At 36.2% G+C, this 21,239-nt stretch overlaps 1 protein-coding gene across 3 annotated transcripts in view; it reads right to left on the bottom strand.

The window, feature by feature from the left end:
• LOC145668378 (uncharacterized) overlaps positions 1–21,239 on the bottom strand; it is a 226,390-nt gene that overhangs the window by 31,436 nt on the left and 173,715 nt on the right. For all 3 annotated transcript variants that reach the window (XM_081736162.1, XM_081736163.1, XM_081736164.1), the window contains exon 2: positions 16,346–17,077. In XM_081736162.1, coding sequence (XP_081592288.1) covers positions 16,346–17,077 — 732 coding nt within the window. The remainder of the gene's footprint in view (positions 1–16,345; positions 17,078–21,239) is intronic.

The raw sequence follows: 21,239 nt of genomic DNA, 5'->3' as shown, positions 1-21,239 counted from the left end.
CTAGTTTATTTCCTCCAACATTGCTAACGAAGTGCAAGAAACACATTTTAAAATTACAATACAAATTTCTAACCATGTATGTATTTCTATGGTGTTTTTTTTTTTTTTTTTTTAAGATGGTGGATATTTCGGCCAAATTTCTCAATTAGCGTTCATCACGGTTGGTTTGATTTGAGTTTCGTGTTCCGTTCAGCAACAAGGCTATATGAGACGTCAATCTATAGTTTAACGTGGAAAGAAAACCACACGAGCTCCCTCCAGGAAATTCATTAGGGTTTGAAAAACAGACATATCATCCTCTCCAATAGTTGTTCACATGTTGATGCTATAATCTATTAGAAATTATGTAATTATTTTGAACTAATAGATACCAATTGTGGGTACAAAAACAAACTAATTATAGTGATAGTTTACTCGACATTACCAAATTATATATTGTACTAATAATAAATAGTACATTGTATTGTATAATACAATTTTTAGTTAAATACTTCCACTATAGTAGAATGGTGTTATTTTTACCACATACTGGTATCTATTAATTCGAAACAATTACATGATTTTTCATGGAGTTATAGCATCAGCATGTGAACAATTTATTGCAGAGGATGATGTAAACCTGTTTTCTAATCATGATGAATGGCAATCGAGGAATTTATCAACCATTTGAGAGAGAAACAATCTGGTCGTCGTAGGAATATGTATACAAGGTTAGTAATTTGTATTGTAATTTCCTTTATACCTATACAGTGAAGTGCCAAAAGTCATGGGATATCTACCTAATAACGTGTGGAAACTCCTCGAGTACGAAGAAGTGCAACAGCTTGATTTGGCAGGGTCGCGACAAGTCGCTGGTAGTCCGCTAAAGGGATGCGCAGCCATGCAGCTTTTTGATTATCGTCCAAAATTCGGTGGTTGTTGCAGGTGGAAGATCCTGGGCACGAATAGCTCGCTTGATGATATTCCACTTGTGCTCGATAAGGTTCATGTCTGGACAACGGGGCAAATCATGTGTTGAAGTGGCCAGAATCAAATAGCCGCTGGAGCGGCCTGCTGACATGGCACATTGTCATCCTGGAAAGTGCACTGATATTGTTGGCAGATTACGAGTAGTAATAGGCTGTAAATAGTCAATGAGCAGATGAATCGGTCAATGTCTGGTTCAAGTGGACCAGATCCAAACAATGTCATGTGAACACGCTCCTAACCATTACGGAGGCACCAGCACCTTGAAAAGTGCCTCGTTGACAACTTTGATTCATAGCCTTATGAGATTTGTACCATACACAGACCCTATCATGCGTGTGTATCAACTGGGAACGTGATTCATCTAACCACGTTACACGTTGACAGTCATCTAAGGGCTAATGCCCGTGTCTCGAGTCCAAGTGAGTCGCCGCTGTTGTTAGCGGTCAGCGGTTAGTAGCAGTACTCGTGTCGATCTCCGGCTGCGATATCCTATGGAGATCATATTGAGCTGCACTGACAGCTGAAACACGTTGCTGGGATGTCCTGCGGTTCACGGATTGTTGCTTGTCTCTTTGTCAGGATGAGTCTGCCCAGACGTCGCCCGCTGCGGTCATTCAGCACACGTGAGTAGTAATGCTTGTTCCTAGTGGGTCGTAATGGTTCCAATACTTTACTCCCGGTCCATCCTTGATAATGTGGAGCGAGAAAAGCTCAATATCCCAACGATTTCCGAATCGCATACCCCATTGTTCTTGCAGACTCCGCGCTTCAATTCCGATAATTCCCATCGGATTGCCATCACTACGGTACATGACGTTTCACTGTACTCCTAAAAGGCCAACTTACAGCACTGAAACTGTTCCCTGCCATTCGCTATGTTCCTTCCCCGTCAACAAGTTTATTATCGTTATCCCACGACTTTTGACACTTCAGTGTATTTCGCAGGTTTCGATAGTAGTTCAATCATTTTCTACATGTGCACTTATGCTTTTCTTTCTTATTTGTATTTTATTTATTCATTAGCAATGTCATCTATACACAACGTACACAACCACCATAGTTACTTTATTTACGATGTCAAATGCATTTTTCTTTCAAAATCCCCAGATATGATGTTTTATTGTATCCATTTTATTGATTTATTTATGTACTGATAAAACTTAAGATGGGCCAAAAACAACGGGGAAAAAATTAAACGGGATGTTCCAACACCTACTTATTTCCTTGGAACCTTTCTCTTTACATCTGAAGAAAAACATCCAACTACATGGCGTCAGTTCATTCAGGTATAAAACTTATGTATTATATGCACGCACGCACATACAAAAGGCACATGAAAAAAAATCGGGGGAAAAAAAGGCAAAGGAAAACCAGAAGTCATCGTTTACACGCCACACACTATTATTACACAAATACAATGTTGTTACAGAAATGCTGGTTCAAATTAAAGCAAGTTCTGTTTATTTAATTGTACGTTTAATACAAAGGTTTCCCATAAACTAGTCTAGCATGGGCGCCAACACAACTTGAAATAATCATATCTCAAAGTTCAAAATTATCTCATTGATATGTTTCTCGCCTTCCTTCGTTGGTCTACCTGAATGAATGAGTACACATTATTATTTTTGCCATTCTTTTACTACTAAAATTGTTATATCCCAGCCGCCCTCCGCATGCAACTGGTTTTAAAGACCTTAATTGTTTATATTGTCTCTATTTAGACTAATCACAAATTTCAATGTTTAAAAAAAATGTGAGATGAAGAGTTTAAAAAATATATATATACAATCTCTGTGAATCATTTGGGCACACCGTCTCATGCTAGCATATTATCTCCATTATTTTATCTACAATTTTCCCCCTTCCTGTCTCTTGCAAAAAACAAAACAAAACATTGGGTTAAAAATTATTATTTCTTGTGTGATTCTGTTGCACAAGTTGCTGCAAATATAGTGTCGTGGAAGTATAACATGTGAGCTGAGGAGTAAAATCATTATTTTAAGCATAATTTTACACTTTTTTTTCCTTTACACTCTTCATTAAGCTAACCTCCAATTTAAAAATAAAAAGTGAATAACAAAGACAATGAAGAGTATAAAAAATGCAGAAAGTGAATCAGATAGTATCTACAAAATACCACTAGATAAACTTTCCATTTTTTTTTTAAGAGAAGAAATTTGGGTGCGCAGTTTATGACATCACAATTATTGGCCCAAATCTATAGACTATACGAAAGATCTTGAAAAAATTATTAGTTCAAGTTGGTAGACCAGTTCATCATTTTGTTCACTATGGAAATTAACATCGAAAAGTCGAAAGTCATGAGAATATTCCGTGGAAACACACCCTTATGGATCAGAGTAGAACAAAGAGAACTTGAAGAGGTCGATAATTTCAAGTATCTGGGAAGTATTTTGACGAGAGACGCTTACTGCACCAAAGAGATCAGGTCAAGAATTGCCATAGCTAAAGAAGTGTTCAACAAGAAAAGATCATTCTTAACTAGCAGGCTCAGTACTGGACTTAAGAAGTTGGTCAAGTGCTATATATGGAGCATTGGACTGTATGGTTCAGAGACTTGGACATTACGGAAGTTAGAGAAGAAATATTTGGAGAGCTTCGAAATGTGGTGTTGGAGGAAGATGGAGAAGATAAAATGGGCAGAGAGAGCAACAAACAAAGATGTTTTAAAACGGATAGAAGAAAAGAGGACACTTCTAGCCACCATCCTTTGTAGAAAGGCCAATTGGATTGGACACATCTTGCGAAGAAAATGGAAGAAGGAAAGATGGAAAAAAAAGCGAGAAATAGGAAGAAGAACACAGCTGATCGATGATTTGAAAGATAGGAGAAAATATTGGGAGTTAAAAGTGGAACCTGAAGATCGACAAAAGTGGAAGAAATATTTCCAGGCCAAAATCTAAAATTGAAAAAATACTCCTTATTCCCAGGACCTGCCGAAAGGCAGAATACTTAGTAATAATAATCTAGCTCACTTTTTCTACATTTATCACGGGTAAAAATAGTGGGGAAAAAAGTGTCCATGGCGTCCCTCCACTTCCCTACCTTTTCAGATCCACTTTTATCTTTTACATTAATTGATGTTCTTTATTTTTAAGGTATTCACTAAAACTCAAAAAAGTGAGGTAAACTTACTGAAAAAAGTAAGGAAAGACGAGTATTTAATACCGATAAAATATCTTCAGTATACTGTACGCAGAATGCTTCTGTAACCATGACAATAAATTTAAAGGCTAATAAGAAGCAAAGCATATCTTTGAGTATGTACAAACGGATAACTTTCAATACTTTGAGACGCACAATTGTAAGTGCGCAGTTAACAGATCAGTAAAATATTGAAATTTAACGTCCCATGATTATGTCCTTTATATGGTGGTAAATGGCAGAAAGTGAATTGGGTCTAATACAGACGCTCATGGTACAATGGTAGAAAGAACTGCAAGACAATCCTCGTATCTGGAGTTTGTAACAATCACATCTCACAATCTAGTATCGAAAGATTTTAACACATCAGAAACGAATATTCTACCAGGGAGCCACTGTGGTGTCTTGCTCTCCTCTGAAAGTTTATGCTAATGTATTTCGGCTGTTATTTATATAATTTTCAGCATAGGAGAGCAGTAGTTTGTGCTTTGAACATTAATAATAAAACTAATTTTGAAACGTTGTAATAAATCACACAAATCCACCTGAATCACAGCATATAGTGACGATGTGCTCTTTACAATTGCATAGGTTTGTCTTTCTTCTTCTGCATAGCTACTTAGTACGATTAGATTTATAGAGCAAGAAATATGCATTCCAATGGTAACATTATTTTTTTCTACGCACATCGTTCACGAATGCAATTTCCATACCCAAGTACTACTACTTTTTTCTTTTCTTTCTTTCTTTCATCATCATCTTCTTCTTCTTTTTTTTAATTACGATGGATTTGTATTTCCACGTTATGTTGTGAAGATACGTTCCGTTTTCATGTAAAGTTAGATTGCAACTGAAAGCAAAACGATGAAAGGTGTCGTTTCTGTTTTCTTAACCTTACATTCTGTTAACTTCGTGCTCTTCGGAAAAATTACATCAAACGCTTATACCTAGAAAAACGCAAAATTTTCCCAACAGTGTATACCCTCAAATATATTCCCGGAAAAAAATCAGGCGGATTTTGACCCTACAAAGACAAAGGTGATCAGCAATAACCTGTCTCAACAACCGGGCAGCAAGCCCGGATTAGCGCTTAAGCTGAGTAGACTGAAGAATGAGGCGGCATATTTGGTTCTTTTATCCCCTCTACAGATTAATTTATTGGGCTATAAATTCCCCATACTTCAGCTTATTATATGCATTTCCCTTCTCAAATGATTCTGTCGTATAAACGTGTACTGAACAATGAGACACATATAGCTGCCACTGAGTGCAGGATCCATTATCTGACAATTTGGTCGTCGTAACTTACAACAAAGCATTTAAATAATAGTTGTATTTAGTTTCTAATAAACAAAATAATTTTAACATACAGTTATTGTAACTAAATAATGTTATTTAAAAAATAGTTCACAGGAAACCAAAATAACATGATACGTAACCAAATGCAGTTGAGTTCATCCCTGTAGTCTCTGCCTTAACTTATATTTTAGGGACGTTGTTATTCTGATAACACTATAATTTCTATGGATGGCAACACTAAACATTCTTAGGTTCATATTTTCTGTTGTAGAATAACATTATCTATGATTGTGGTAAGTTGCATTTCATTGTCTCCTTTCACTTATGAATAAACAAGCAAAAGAAAAATAGTAACTTTTGTATTATTTTTAGTAAAGCAGGCTGTTAAGAACCGCTTTGAGAACTTCGTCCCGTACGTAGTGTGTCTTCGAGGGATTCTCAAATGGTTAAACTATCGTCCAACTGACGGCTTCTTTACCACATCTCTATATGGAGTGCTGCCATATTTTTCTTACCGTTTATCTGTCCTTTTTCGAGTTTAAACCCGTAGAGACTTACATAACACCGTTTGCGTTTCCAATGTTTGACCTGCTCCCACTGACGTTCCCGTTTGACTGTATCAACTACACCTTCCAGGCTACAAGAGGACTTTCTTTTCACCTCGACATGAAAGGTGTAGGGTGCGCGTTGTGGTAACATCATATGGACATTCGACAGAACTTTTACGAATATCTAACAGTTTCATTCATTTGAAGATTTGCATAGGCGTCTCTGGCGGGTTATTTGCTAACGACAGAATAACAAATAAATAAATAAATAAATAATAATTATATTTATTTGGAATATATTATTCAGGCTGTGGAACGATTATATCAGAGTTCTTGATATACCTTAGGGGATCCGTAAAGGTAAGCAGAAAGGTAACAAATGCAATCGAAGATAATAAATAGGTTGGGCTAGGTAGCACCATTTTAATCACTTTCTTCGATGCCCCCCCCCCCCAAATTTTACATGCCAGAGACGCCAGTGAAGATTTGTATCCATTCTCCTTGCAATAAATAATGTAAGGTCATTTAAAAAAGTGACGTTTTGGTATGAAACCTAAACGATAAATAATGCGTGTAAAAGACGTATGGTACAAAAACTACGTATCTTATTTTATTTCATAACATATTCAAGTGCTTCTCATAGCGTAATAATGATTTTTCTATACCGTCATTGTACTCTGTTATCGCAAATGTGTTCAAAGCGTTGTTCAGTTCACCAGAAGTAGGAAGTTGCTTTCTAGACACAGTTCTCCAACATTTGAAACAAGTGGAAATCGGAAACCATTCCACATCTCACAATTGGCAAGATTCTCAATTTTGCCACAAATGTTTAGAGTTCATGAGTCGATAGCTCACAAGGGGGCCGCGGTGGCTCAGTGGTAGAGCGTTCACCTCTGGTGCTTGGGGTTCCGGGTTCAAACCCTGCTTCCGCCAAGTGAACTTTGTGGTGGACAAACACAGTGTGCGTGGGTTTTCTCGGCGTTCTCCCGTTTCCTCCCACTTTCTTCATTCCACCACTTCATTCATCTCTCATCATCACCGCATCCTTTAGCATAACCGGCATAACCATGGGACGTAAAACTAAAAATTTCATTTATTTTTTTCGATAGCTCACAACTTGATGAATTTTTGCATATATCATTTGTGTGTCACATTAAACGTTCCTTTTTTGGATGATCCTCGTATGTTTCCTGGACGGGAGAAAATACATTAGCTCTAAAGGGTGGTTTACGTAAAACTTATTTTATTTAGCTCTAAAACTATTGGATTCACTTCAGTAAAACCTTTATCCTGGTCGCCATTAAAATCTCTGGATGGTTATAGACTGCCTTAACCTAAAAGGCGGAGCATCATCATTATCATAGATATTCTGCCATTGTTACAAGGCCACTTCTCAGAAACCGAGAAGCTTCCATGCACCACGGTCTTCAGCTAACCTCTTCGTCTCAACGGAGGAATTTTCTGTTGAAATTCCTTCCATTAACTGTGACCTCTTCCGCCGCTCCCTCTTTTTTTCTACTACGTACCTCATGATACTTTCTTCTCAGTAAATTTTTCAGCTAGTTTTTCTCTTTCTCTCTTTGATATTATACATATCGGGTGTCCTGAAACTCGCGCCCGTGCTCTCGGGGACTGATGCTGCTACATGTGTTAAAAAAAAAAAAAAAAAAAAAAAAAAAAAAAAAAAAAAAAAAAAAAAAACTACCCTTCATGGCTGGCATTGTTTCCGTAGTAAAGCCCATTAAAGCTCTGATGATGTGGCAACACTGGATGGTTCATTGAAAGAAAAGTATAAAAAGTATATAACCGGAAGCAGTGATCACTGTTCGGCGTGAAAAGTTTACGCCAGAAATCGAGTACCTCAAAGAGACTCTTAAGATACGGAGATGAAACACTCTAAACCCATTTAAAATAATTGGACACGTTTTCCCACCCTTTTCGAAAATTCCACTTCTAGCACGAAGGAGAGCAATTCATCTACTTTAACCTCCACATTCAAATGACGTTGCCATCTAATATTTGCTGTAAAACACCTGACTGGACTGTTTATATGAATTTTTGAATATATTTAGCGTTTGGGTCGATCTGGGATTTTATCATTTCGTTTAGAAATGAAATGAAATCTTTCAGTTTTACGCCCCATCATTATGCCGCCTAGGTTAAAGGAGACTATAATGATGATGATGATAAATGAATGCAATAGTAGAATGAAAAAGTGGAAAGAAACGGAAAAATCCAGAGAAAATCCACGAACATGGAGTTTGTCCACCAGAAAGCCCACTTGGCGCGAGCAGAGATCGAACCAGGAACCCCACACACCAGAAATGAACGCTCTACCACTAAGCCACGGCGACCCCTCATTTCATTTTGATTTAAATGCGCATCCTATATGGGAAAAATGGGGTTCAAATACAAAATTCCAATATTTTCCATAAATCTATTTTTCCTGTGTGAACGACATATATTTCGCGATAGTTACATCTACAATGTTATTTTCTAACACTTCCTCATTCATTTTCCGTTTGATCTAGTTAATTCCCTATATTCTTCTCCACACTCACATTTCGAAAGATTTCAGTCTTTTTTTCATCGCTTTTGCGTAATGGCCATGTTTCTCTCTCATAGAATACAATACTTCACACTACTAGACACTAAACATTTTATGAGTCTTTCTTAATTCTTTATTCAAGGGCCCATAAAATACTCTTCCTCCAAAATGCTTCTCTCGCGATTCCTTTCCTTGCTTTTACTTTACGTTCGTACCTCATGTCGTCACTAATAATACTAACTCCAAAAATTAGTCACTCGTTCTACCTTTCTCCGCTTCTACTTGTATATTTAATACCGACTGTTTCATACCAATCACTACTGCTTTTGTCGAGGTTCGCGAGATGTTTAAAAAAAAAACTTATTTTCTCTTCGTTTAATATTTCCAATTGTATAAAGAAAAAAGTAAATTAAAATAACGAATTAAAAAAATTACGATATTCTTAGCGTTTACCGAGAAAACATATCCAAACATAATAAATATAACCAACATATCTCATTGAACTTAAACATGGTTTTCGAAAAAATTAAAAAAAAAAAAAAAAAAAATAAAAATAAAAATAAAAAAACTCGCGTCATCTATTAAGATTAAAGTTATCTTGAAGAATACAAGTGTGATCAAGCTTTTCATTGTAACACTAGCAAGGCAAAAGCATAAAGTATGCTTAACTCGTTACGGACGAAATGTTTCTCCCATCAGACGGAGTTTTTTTGGAGGGAGGAGAAGGAGTTAACAAAATTCGATGGGAATAAACTTTAATTTTTAACAGTAATACTGTCTAACGACAAAATATATCAATCGACGGATCATATCAAGTTCATTCAACAAAATGACATGTTCGAGAGTAAATTATGCGTACTTTTCCAGAGAAGCACAGCGATTTAATTTGATTTTCAGTTCAGCGTCCATTTCAGAAGCGAGGCTATACGAGACGGGAACCTACAGCTTAACGTAGGTTCCGAACCACACGAGCCCCTGTCGGGAATCGAACCCGGATCGTCAAAGGCGCCTACGCTAACTGCTTAGCCACGAGGAAGCTCTGAACTGATAAAAGAAACATTTCCTACATTTTATTTTAATGATGAGAAATGTGAATAAATAAATTTTAGTCGCAATAGAGAAATAAAGTTATAGAATGATTGAGCAATTATTCGCCATTCGCACTGAATTAATATACTAATGAATAGTACAGGCCCCAGGAATAAATACATAAATGAGTATGCAGACGTGTACATATTTTGTTTGTTAATTATACATTATTATTTTTATTATTATTAGCATTTAACAAAAAAATGTTGAAAGATGAGGCATACATCAATCAATAGATCCCACTAGCGGAACAAAATTACATGAGTGAGTGATCCTCATGCGTAGTTTATGAGATTGATTTTTGTAACCACAAGAATTGATGCGTGTAAGAACCACGCCACGTATTAAGATGACGCACACTGATATGTACCAACATCACGCTTTTCGTTAAATGATACTAGCAAGATGACAGTATACAGTATGGTTAACGAGATAATAGTCCAAAATTTTGATTGACTCCTAAAACTTCAATTTTTTTTTATTATATTAACGAATGGAGACTCCTCTATAGTAGGTGCGAATTCAATGACACACACAAAGAGTGAAAATTTGTATTACTGGACCAGCACTAGAACCTGGAATCTTCGGCGTACCATACCGATGCGTTAACCACAACGCTATCCAGTCCGCTCCCAGAACAGTCATACACTGGAGTTGAAAGAACACAGACTTTAAAACTGAGATATACTAAATCGCTGTTCTAGGAGCAGATTAAGTAGCGTAATGGTTAATACATCGGTACGATATGCCGAAGATCTCGGTCCAGTCATGCACTTTTTAAACTCTTTGTGTATCTCTATTTATTTATTTTATTTACTTATTTTAACTATTATATTGACCAACGATAAGACATATATCAATCAACTGATCACATCGAGCTGAACAAATTTACATGCTTTGAAGGTAAACTCTTGTGCGTAGTTTTAGTGAAGATCGAGGGGGAGGGGGGTGACGGAGCTAAAAAGTTTCGATCATGTAAAATGAAATCTCTGATCGAGGGGGGATGACGGAGCTAAAAGTTTCAAATGAAAAATGAAATCTCTGATCGAGGGGGGATGACGGAGCTAAAAGTTTCAAATGAAAAATGAAATCTCTGATTGAGGGGGGAGATAGAGCTAAAAAGTTTCAAATGAAAAATGAAATCTCTCAGTTTTACGTCCCACAGCTATGCCGGCTAGGCTAAAGGACGCGGTGATGATGAGAAATGAATGAAATGGTGGAATGAAGAAAGTGGGAGGAAACAGGAGAACCCCGCGGAAACTCAAGCACACGATGATTGTCACCACAAAGTTCACTTGGCGTGAGCTGGGATCGAACCAAGGAGCCCAAGCACCAGAGGTGAACGCTCTACCACTGAGCCATCGCACCCCCCTAACAATTTTCAAGTTTGAAATTTTATTTCAAAATGTTTGAAACGTATTGCTCTCGTTCCTACTGCTGTTCATGGAAAAAAATAAATCATACACTCAAGGCTTATAGCGATCGGCCCAAAGAATTAAGACTAGAAATATGAACAGTTCAGATTATATGTCTGCATTACCATATTTTAAGTTAAAATATCAGACTTCTGTCACGTAGACTGGATCGACCGAAAAAAAAGTATTTCTGTTCCCTAGTGAAATAAAGTAGCAAGGGAACCTTTGGAATGGGCCATCGCCTCTTTGCCTTCCCTGTGGATCCGCCACTGGTCCAAGGTAACATCTGAAGGCATTTCCTTGTATTCAATTTTCAGCTGAGAGTCAATTAGATTTTACTTGCTTGCTTGCTAACTGTGAGAACAAAATCAAGCTGAGAATAATAATAATAATAATAATAATAATAATAATAATAATAATAATAATAATAATAATAATGTGGACTTTTCATATGATATGAGCGAGTAGCGACTTACTAGGTGGAACATTTGAAGTCAGAAAAATATTTTCTATTGCTATATAGAATTTACGTGGAAAAAAGGGAGGAGGCGCTTTTGACATTTTGGAGGAGTTCGCCCATATATCCTTAGTTACTCTACTGAAGAAATAGTATGATTGGACACATTATGAGACATAGAGGAGGAATCATGCTAGTAGCGATGGACGGAATGGCAGGAGAAAATGCCTAAAGGAAGGCCACGATTGAATATATGGACCAAATAACGTTAGATGTAGGGAAGAAAAAATACAGGAAAATGAAAGCTATAGCTTAGGATAGAAAAAACTGGAAAGCTAGTCAAACCAAACGGAAGATTGAAGACCTAAGAAGAATACTATTCTTATATCTTAAGTGTTGTCAGAACACAGTTTTATTCTATTTTAAGAAAAACGGCGTTGTAAGAAAGAGTATTTTGATAGCAAATAACTAAACAGTACGCTAATAAACCCAACTCATCTTACTCAAATCCAAAGACAACTTTTATGACTTTCAGAAGAAACGTAAGGAAAATAATGCAATTGTTAGATAGGCACAGAAATTAATTCTATATTGGAATTTGTGAAACTTTTACAACGAAAAAAATATTTCATTCAAAGCTTGAGTTTTCGTCCTATATATTGGATGCTTATCATTTATGATTCTCTGGCGATCTTTCGTTGAAGACATAGAACGCAATAAAAATTATATACGCCATTGTCTCGAATCTCGATAATCACTTACATGAAACGTTTAAAACTGTAATTTGCATCTAGCGTCGTCAACAGATGCTCTCAGAAAATAGCTAACTGACACAAACAGTTTGGATAAAAATGCTTAAACTTATCTGAAGCAACTATAGCTAACAAAATTTAACAATATCGTAAGCAAAATATTTCGTAATTTTAGTATATTTCAAGTGAGATCACGGCCACTCATACTCAGGGGCACGCAATGGCTTAAGGCCTTTTTCACAACACGCTCTTCACTTTTATTTCAGTGGTAATGTATGAATATTGCGTAAAATTTTATCCTGTCTTTCCTAATAGTTTTATAATTGTTCTTATTATTTTAATATATAACTGTATACATATGTAGTCTTAATGTTAGTGCCTAACATGTGTCCCAATAATGAATAACATTAGGGCTACATACGTATATAGTTGTGTAGTACAACAATACGAACAATAGTGACTGCTGGAAAATAAAAGATAAAATTTTATGCAATATGCGTAAGTTACCACTATTGAGAAAGGAAAACAGTGAAGCTCGTGTTGTGAAAAAGGACTTAAGCCACTGCGTGTCCCTGAGAATGAGTGATCGTGAGTCTCATTCGAAATATTGGAGGAAAGACTGACAGAACATTAGTAGATCAGTAATTTGAGGTATGAAATATTCTTCCTGATATTCGCAAATCAAATACTTTCACTTTTCATACTTAAATTCAATATTCTTACCGTTGAAGAAAAGAGATATTCGAAAATTATGGCCCCGGGATCCCATTCCGTAACTTGCGTCTGTGCGTTAGTTTGTAATAATAGGCATATCAGGGGCGGCTTTGGGATTTTAATTTTGGGTAGACCCACTCCCTTGCATATGGATACATATACAATTTGATTGATTAATGACAGTAGGAAATTACTTTTACAGTTGTGGTTGATGCTGTTTGTTGAAATTATCTACCATTAACATAAATAGCGGAAAATATATTTATTCTTTCTTGTATTTTTAGTGTTAATATATATTTTTAAAAATTTTGGGTAGGTCCATGCCTACCCGGCCTACCCACTAAAGCCGCCCTGAGCAGTATAACTTTTTTTAAAAAAAAAACGTTTTGTGTTGCGTTACGCTCCATAATTTTCAAGAAAATTGGTACAGAATAAGGTTCCTGACAACTTTGGTAACATTATGTCAGAATTTATTACAAAAGCTTTTGCTCAGTCTTCAATACACAGGTAGTAAAAAAACTTTTACGAACCTTCTCTCTTTGAAAGAGTAAGAAATATGCTTGTTTTCAAAGTTTTAGGCTGTTGAAACTCAAAACCGATTAATCCGACTTAATTTAAAACCTGAGACCTGTTTGAATTGTTTCAAGAAATTAGACAGGAATCTGAACCTATTTATTCTATCTAGATGTTCTCATATCGTACCGCACTCACATAGCACATTTAAAAATAAATACTGCGGTGTATCAGATATATTTCAAATAGGCCCTAGTTTTTATTTTTCTAAAATGCGTTCAGTAGTACAGTACAATTTACGTACATCAGTATTTTCATAGAAGTGTACTTCTTCGACTCTAGATACTTTTAGTTACTAATGTCGAATATGTAAGTTACTTTTATCAAATAAACGAATTAACTATTACTTTCATTTACTGGGGATGCTTTTAAAAATGTCTTACTTTAGGTTGCAAAGGCACCAGAGGAGAAGCGTCCAGACTGTTATATAACCAATTACTTGGAACCGGGATATAGGCAATGAATAAGTTAATACCTTTTTCCCAGTTAAAACCAGGACTAGTCGTGTACAAGAAGTGGCAACATGGCAGAACATTCTTCTCGCTCAACACGGGTAGTCCACAATTAATTCCGACCTCGCTTTTTTCTTTTGTTTTCTGCCGTCCCTTCCTACCTTGTCATTTTTCTCTTTTTGCTTCCTCTATTCGTTGCCCCCCTCCAACCTTTTCCAGTACATCTTAAGAGGAACAGAAGGATGAAGTACTAAAAAGAGTAGAAAGGAGGCGATGTGGTAGGGACACTTGATTACCGCAATGACGTAGCAACTCATTCTGAGTAGCGGGCCACGTGATTTTTCTAATCAGTGTTGCTCGTTCAATGCTTTATTATTTTTATTAGTATTATTCTTATGATCTTTGGATAACTGTACATTTTTTAGTCGTTCGTATGTCACGATTAATAGTACAGACATACCAGCAATCCCTGTTATAATGTGCTTAAAGATTTTGATGCAGAATATTGAAGGCTCGTTTAAGCCTTATTGTCTGCATTCAATGAACAGGTAAGTAGGTGAATTCTACCTATTAATTATAGATAAGGTAGGTGAATTGTTCAATCAAGAGTCCAACATAAGGTTCGGGGCTGAGAAAAGCTCTACTTTGCTCTTACTTTGATCTCCTTGAACATTTTCTTAAATTTAACTTTTCTATCGATGACATTTCCGTATTTTCAAATTTATGCCTATCATCGAACCCTCTGTATTACATTTTAGCTAGTGTTAATGAGTCATTAATTGCTTCTAAATTTAAAGTCTAGTGATACAAATGAACTCTCATTCATATAGTACCTCTGAAAGCAGAATTATGTAACAAAATCTGAATATTAGACTATACTCACTGATAAAAAGCCAGCGGTACGAAAAGATTTTCGTGATTAGTATTTTTTCTGATATTTTTTGACTACCTGTGAAGTACCGTATGTAGAAGTTGGACATAATTTTGAACCGGCGGTATAACAATAATTTTTGCAATATAATGAAGCATGAAATGATTGTGTGTGCTAAATAACAGAAACATAATTTAACATTTTGCAGGGTTAACAAATGTTCACTTTTCCCCGAATGTCTTTATAGTTCTGGAAAATACGTTGGGGGAGGTTAAGTTCGAGTAATACGTACGGGTTTTAAAGAAAAATAATCAGAACGAATTTTATATTTTAAAGTAATTTCCTAAATGAATTTATGCAAGTGCCGAACGAGATCAGCCGCGTGTTTAAACGACTAGTGGTCATGTTATGTTTTGAGGTTGTGACTAATTGAGTTTATGATGAAAGAAGTGTTTGAATTTTACGACTTAATTCCTTTCTTAGACAGTTTTCTTTAAAATATTAATACTTAACATGACGTGTCTCTCTTAGTTAAATGAAATTTGGCACGTGTCCTCTTTCTTAGTCACATGAAAGAGCCTACCCATTTGCAATGATGTGAAGACTTTGGGGAAGATGGCTGAAATTCAGCTCAAATGTAGAAGAGACTATGTAGATTCTATGTTCGAAAAACAAATTGTCCTAAAAATGGATGGAACATAGTTTTTAAAAATAATCACGAAACATGAACGTTAAAGTCAATGAAAAATCAGTGAAAAAAATGAAATCGTCCAAATATCTAGAAAAAAAACTATAATAAGGATATGGCTAATTGAAAGTTTATTGCAAAGACGTAAAGAGCTTGAAAACGATTTATAGCACGTAAGGTAAATATGGAGAGAACATTGTCAAAGCCAAGTTGTTTCAGTAAAATCCATAATAAATGATAAAGTATATGCAACTTCTTCGAATTATAGCTTGGTTCACGAATCTCTGCCGCGGTTGACAGCAAAAAAGAATTAGAATCGCGGCAGAGATTCCAGGGCGCCCCAAGCGGAGGTAGCGTGGTTGAAATGTCTCACATCTTGATTCTGAATCTCCAGATTCGATTTTGTACGCAACGTGACTTTTGACCTGATCACGTGACACAGTCTGGTGCTTATGGCAAATCGGATAGGCCCTTTGATAACCCCGACTTCTTGTTTGTTTTAAAGATGTTAAGTTCGACGAGTTAAATTAGGATAAATACTTCAGCACGTAAAAAATCAAATAGGTTAGTTGTTCATGCCTTAACTTTTAAATACCCCAAAACGTAAGACAAAACTCTAAAACGGTATGTGTCAAAGAAGAAGAAGAAGAAGAAGAAGAAGACTGATGTGCATCTGCAATTAAGCTTTCAGATCTAACCACATACTCTACAACCCTAGTCACTGCAGATTTAATCAATGAAAAACATGTTTTAGTAAAATCATTAAAAGATTTCCCTTCGTATTATAAAATAAACATGAACTTACCCGTGAGGTCCAAGTGTTCCAAATTGGTGCACTTCATGGCTAGATCGAATATGGCCGAGTTGGTTACACCGGTGCACCCATGAACTGTGAGATGCGTTAACTCAGGACATCGAGCAGTAAGCAAACTTAGTCCTCGATCCGTCATCCACGCACCACCAGTCACTTCTACACGTTCAATGGTAGGACATGTTCCCGCAGAACCCCTCCCAAGGAGTCGCAAAATGCTTTTAATCGCCCGATCACCACTAATCCCTTCTCCACAAAGTGTCACTGAAGTCCACAACCGAGGCTCCCATGCCAAACAATGCCATCGTCTGCACACGCGGGCACAAGCACACAACTCCGCTGTAGTTAAGTAAGAGAATATTTTAACCACTAACTCATCCGTGAGGCGGTCAAACGGAGAACTTTTATGAAGTCTTTTTCCTTTGAAAGTGGCCAGGAGGTGATCTGTCCAAGGGCCTGGGGAAGGCCCTGGGCTCGGTGGCACTAACGTGTGATATCCCTGATCCAAAGAAGGTGAAGCACGTCCTATTTTATGATGAAATCCTTGCTCCAGTGATGGTGACGCTCGTCCTAATTTCGCCAAAGGGCAAACCAGAGGGGACATCCGACCAAGGGCTGTCACAGGGCGAGGTGATGGAGCGGGGATTTCCCGCGTCAAGGGCACGTGCGTCATTGCCGGGGAGGATGTAACTCCTCCCCCGAATACTGTGTTTCTATCACTAATATCTGCAAAGAAAGAAGAAAAACATGTAAGTAATTTACAAGCAGGACAATTTTAATTAATTTTATGCTAACACTTACAAATAAAACAGTACGCAATTCTCCTGACACATGTGCTTTTGTTTCAAAAATTCTAGTACGGTACGTGTTAATTAATTGGTGAGTAACAGCATTGATTTTTTCTTTACATATTTGTACATCAAGTATATCATACTGAAAGCAAGTTAGGTAATAGATGAATTAACAATGGACATTATACTTTATGCATTCTGTCATCAGTGAAACCTTGATTGAGGCGTGTCCGTAGCAATGGCGAACTCAACGAAAATGCAATCTTAAAACTTGAAAATTATATTTCAGGTATCACAGTAGTCGTCTTCTTGTTCATCTCAACCATAGGTTGGTGGGCACAAAGAAATTTTTAAAACTTTTCTCTCCCTTGGGAGAGCTATTTTATACTTTGATCAGGTCTTTTCTTCGTAAGTGCCTCTAGATATTCTATCTTTGCTCTTCCTCTTCCTGGTTTTCCTTCCACCTTTCCCTCTATCAACAGGTGATCTAATCGGAGTGCCGAATAAGATGGCCAAACATGCCGTTTCTTTTTTTTTCTATTATCTTCATGATCTATCGTCCTTCAGTTACAGTAGTAGTAGTAGTAGTACCAAATTGATTTTTGTCAGACAGTTCTCGTGCCTAAAGTGGAAGTCTACAAAATATACTTTTAAAATAAATGATCGATTATTTTGACCATTTCAGATTCTATTTTCAGGAAAAGAGTATTTGCTGAGTTCACGCTTACTACCTGAAACCATTCAATTGTTCTCTTCATAAACTGTTGTACTTATTATTTCAATTCGACATAGTGAAGCTATGTCATAGGCCTATACATTATTCGGCGTAAGCTCTAAACTGCGATAAACAAAGCCACGTGAAACTAAATCTCGCTGATTTGCTGTTGTCCTACCGACGCTTGTACTCCTCCGCAAAATAGTTCATGTGATTGCATTATTACTTTTACTATGAAGCTTCATATAAAACTGCTACATTATTATAAATGACAAAAATATAATACGGATTATCTAATAATACTGCAATCGAGTGTGGCTAATGAAACAATAGAAATAAACACTAAGCATGCGCAGTAATTATGGCGCCAACTCAACTGTGGACGGGGGTTCTGCTTTTAAAGTCTGAAAGATGACTGGCATGAATCCCGGTTTCGCGAGTGTTGTGGTGAAACACCAACAAGGCAAACCTTTACTCACTAAGCAACAATTGTTTACGAGCGAAATTCAAATACTTTTTTTTTTTTTTTTTAATCTTTCGAGTTTCTTTTCTTTCTTTTCTGCTGCTGCTGTAAGTATCTGGACAACACGAGACAGTATTGTCAAAATGCATGTGTATAATTTGCTCCTCCCCGTGGGGAGTGGGAGTGATACATCACTAGCCAATCGTATTTGTGACAAGCGGAAGGATACAAATATTTTGTTTATCGGAGTTTAGAGCTTACGCTGAACAATGTATGGACACATTGTTCGATATAAGTAATCTAATTATTTTCTTCTACGATGGGCAATCAAAAAAGTCTCCGGAATGTTGTAGGTTTGGCATTGTGATGCGATCACAATGAATCTTGTACAGTATAGTCCTTAGGCTGCCTAATTATGAATCTGGCAAGTCTGAAAAGTTCATAACAGGCAGTGTACGAGTAGTGTAGCTGAACGAAGGAGTGTGTGGTGGTCAGTTGACGCAATGTCGCAGTTCGAGCAATACCCAAACGTCAAATTCTTGGATGGGGAAATGAGCTTTAGAGACTTTAATAGCTTTAAGGAAAAAGCTTAGCACCATTGCATTTTTGGCTCTTCCCAAAGTTAAAAATGGGCATCTACGTGGTTAGCCACCGTAGAGGAGATCAAACAAAGCCAATGCGACGGCTGAACTTCAGAAAATGCCAAAGGAGGACTTTGATCGGTATTTCCAGCAATGACAGGAGTGGTGGAGAAAGTGTGTGTTCCGAGAGAGCCTACTTTGAAGGCGATTAAAATAAATGCGTACTTATTTTGTGGTAATACGGAGCTACAACAAAATTCCAGAAACTTTTTGACAGTCCCTCGTATTAAGCACATTTTAAATTATCTACTGGTTTAAGTAAATCAATCTACATTTGCCTTTACTATTTTTCACTCTTACTTTCTTCTCATAAACTACAACTAGGAATTTAATTTCAATGTAAGGATATAATCAATTCCTTCCCTTTAATCTTCCAATTTGGTTTATTCAAGAATATCACCAGTTCTACAATTCCTTGAACAGTCTTTTCCGTAACCAGTATTTCGACATGTTTTCCACTAATGAACAGGATAAAAGAGAAAGTTGCTAGTTGAAATCGTTGATAGTAAGTCATAATCTGAAGTACTATTTCTTGTCAAAACAACCAAATCCTTTTACTCTTAGAAAGAGGTCGTACATAATGACAAAATATGTCAAGGGCATATATGTATCACTTCAATAAACCCTAAATGTTTTCACCAACTTCAGAGTTTTCAAAACTACACCAAATCACACAGAGGGACTACTGAACAGCTCATGTTGCTTCTCTCTAGAAGGTAAAAACAGTTCGCCATTAGCCTTCCTTATGATGATAAGACACAACTTTAGTCATTTGCCTCTAACAGATTAAGTGGCTACAAAAACCTTGGGCAAGCATAATTATGATGAGACGTCAAGGAAGAAAAAGAAAATAAAGAAAAGAAACTAGTGTATCTTGTCATTTTTGATATCAAAGTAAATTCATGGAAACTTCTAACAGACTCCAGTTAGTCAACAGAATTGACAATTCAGATCATCTAACGTCACGAATTATTTTTGTACAATTCTACTAAAGATCGTGGCTATGAATATATGAATATTTTATATTATATAATGTGTGTGTGTACTAAAAATCATAATTTGAAATATTTATATTAATTTTGTTCACAATAAAACCTTTCTCTATCCATCTGTAAAAGGAATGATTACATACATTAAAATAATAAGTATGTTAAATAATGTCCAGCACAAAACAAGAAATTTTAAGCCTGTGCTTCTAATTTTTAAATTATTGTTTGTTACACTACTACTGAATCCAGATCCACAATTCTTTACGTTATTTCCAGACATTTGCTATCCAGGGCAATTTCTTAGTATTATCAAGTACTAACAGTAAGTAACTTAGAAATAATTGTAAAATATACATTTGAACATTCTAGGAAGCTGTGTACTCTTTATTGACACGGTCTTGCTTGTTAATTATTTATAATAATGAGCTATGTGGAACCTTATACAGCACAGATTTAGGATACGAATTATTTATTATTAGTAGTAGTAGTATGGGGCACGGTGGGTTAGTGGTAGTGGTGTGTGGGATCTCTGGTTCAATTCCCAGTCAAGTAAGTTTGTGCTGGACAACATTGTATCCGCGGGTTTTCTGTGAGTATTCCCGTTTCCTCCCACATTCTCATTCATTTACTTGTCTAAATCATCCGTCTCCCCTTAGCCTAATAGGCATAATCATGGGACGTTAAACTGTCACTTTATTTTATTTATAATTATTTCCCGACAGTTTTTATATTGTTAGCTAGAATACAAAATTGCGACAAACAAACCGAAAAATTATATACCACATTCATGTTTTTTTTTTTTTTTTTTTTTCATCTACCATATGCAGAATATAACGATAAAACTTGCAGAAATACTATATAGATTTGCTCAACAATCGGCTTGTCTAATCATACGGTTACAACTATTTCAGATCATCAGTTCAACAGTATATCAATTCTCACAAAATCCAAAATGGCGGTACATTTTGAAGTTTATTTCTTTAGTGTATTTTACATAAGCAATGTGAATATCTTCATTAACTATTGGTTCAGTCCGTAATGTACTGTAAAGAGATCCCTCGTTTCAAAAGTAATTAAATATAGCTGTACAAAGAATGCATCCATTTGTAGAGGAAAAACAATTTAACAAGAATATGTCACATTTTATTCCTTTTCTACTTCTTCTATCGTACATCACCTTTTTAAGTACTCTATCGTCATTGATAGGCCACTTGCCACAGATCGAGGAGCTTTCATCAGTTACTGTTCTTCCGCTAACTTCTACGTTTTAATGGACGGAATAGTGTTGT

This window comes from Thermobia domestica, chromosome 13 (genome assembly GCF_964235325.1).
Source record: "Thermobia domestica chromosome 13, izTheDome1.hap1.1, whole genome shotgun sequence".
In the NCBI taxonomy this organism is placed as follows: Eukaryota; Metazoa; Arthropoda; class Insecta; order Zygentoma; family Lepismatidae; genus Thermobia; species Thermobia domestica.
This window is presented reverse-complemented; position numbering and strand designations above follow the sequence as displayed.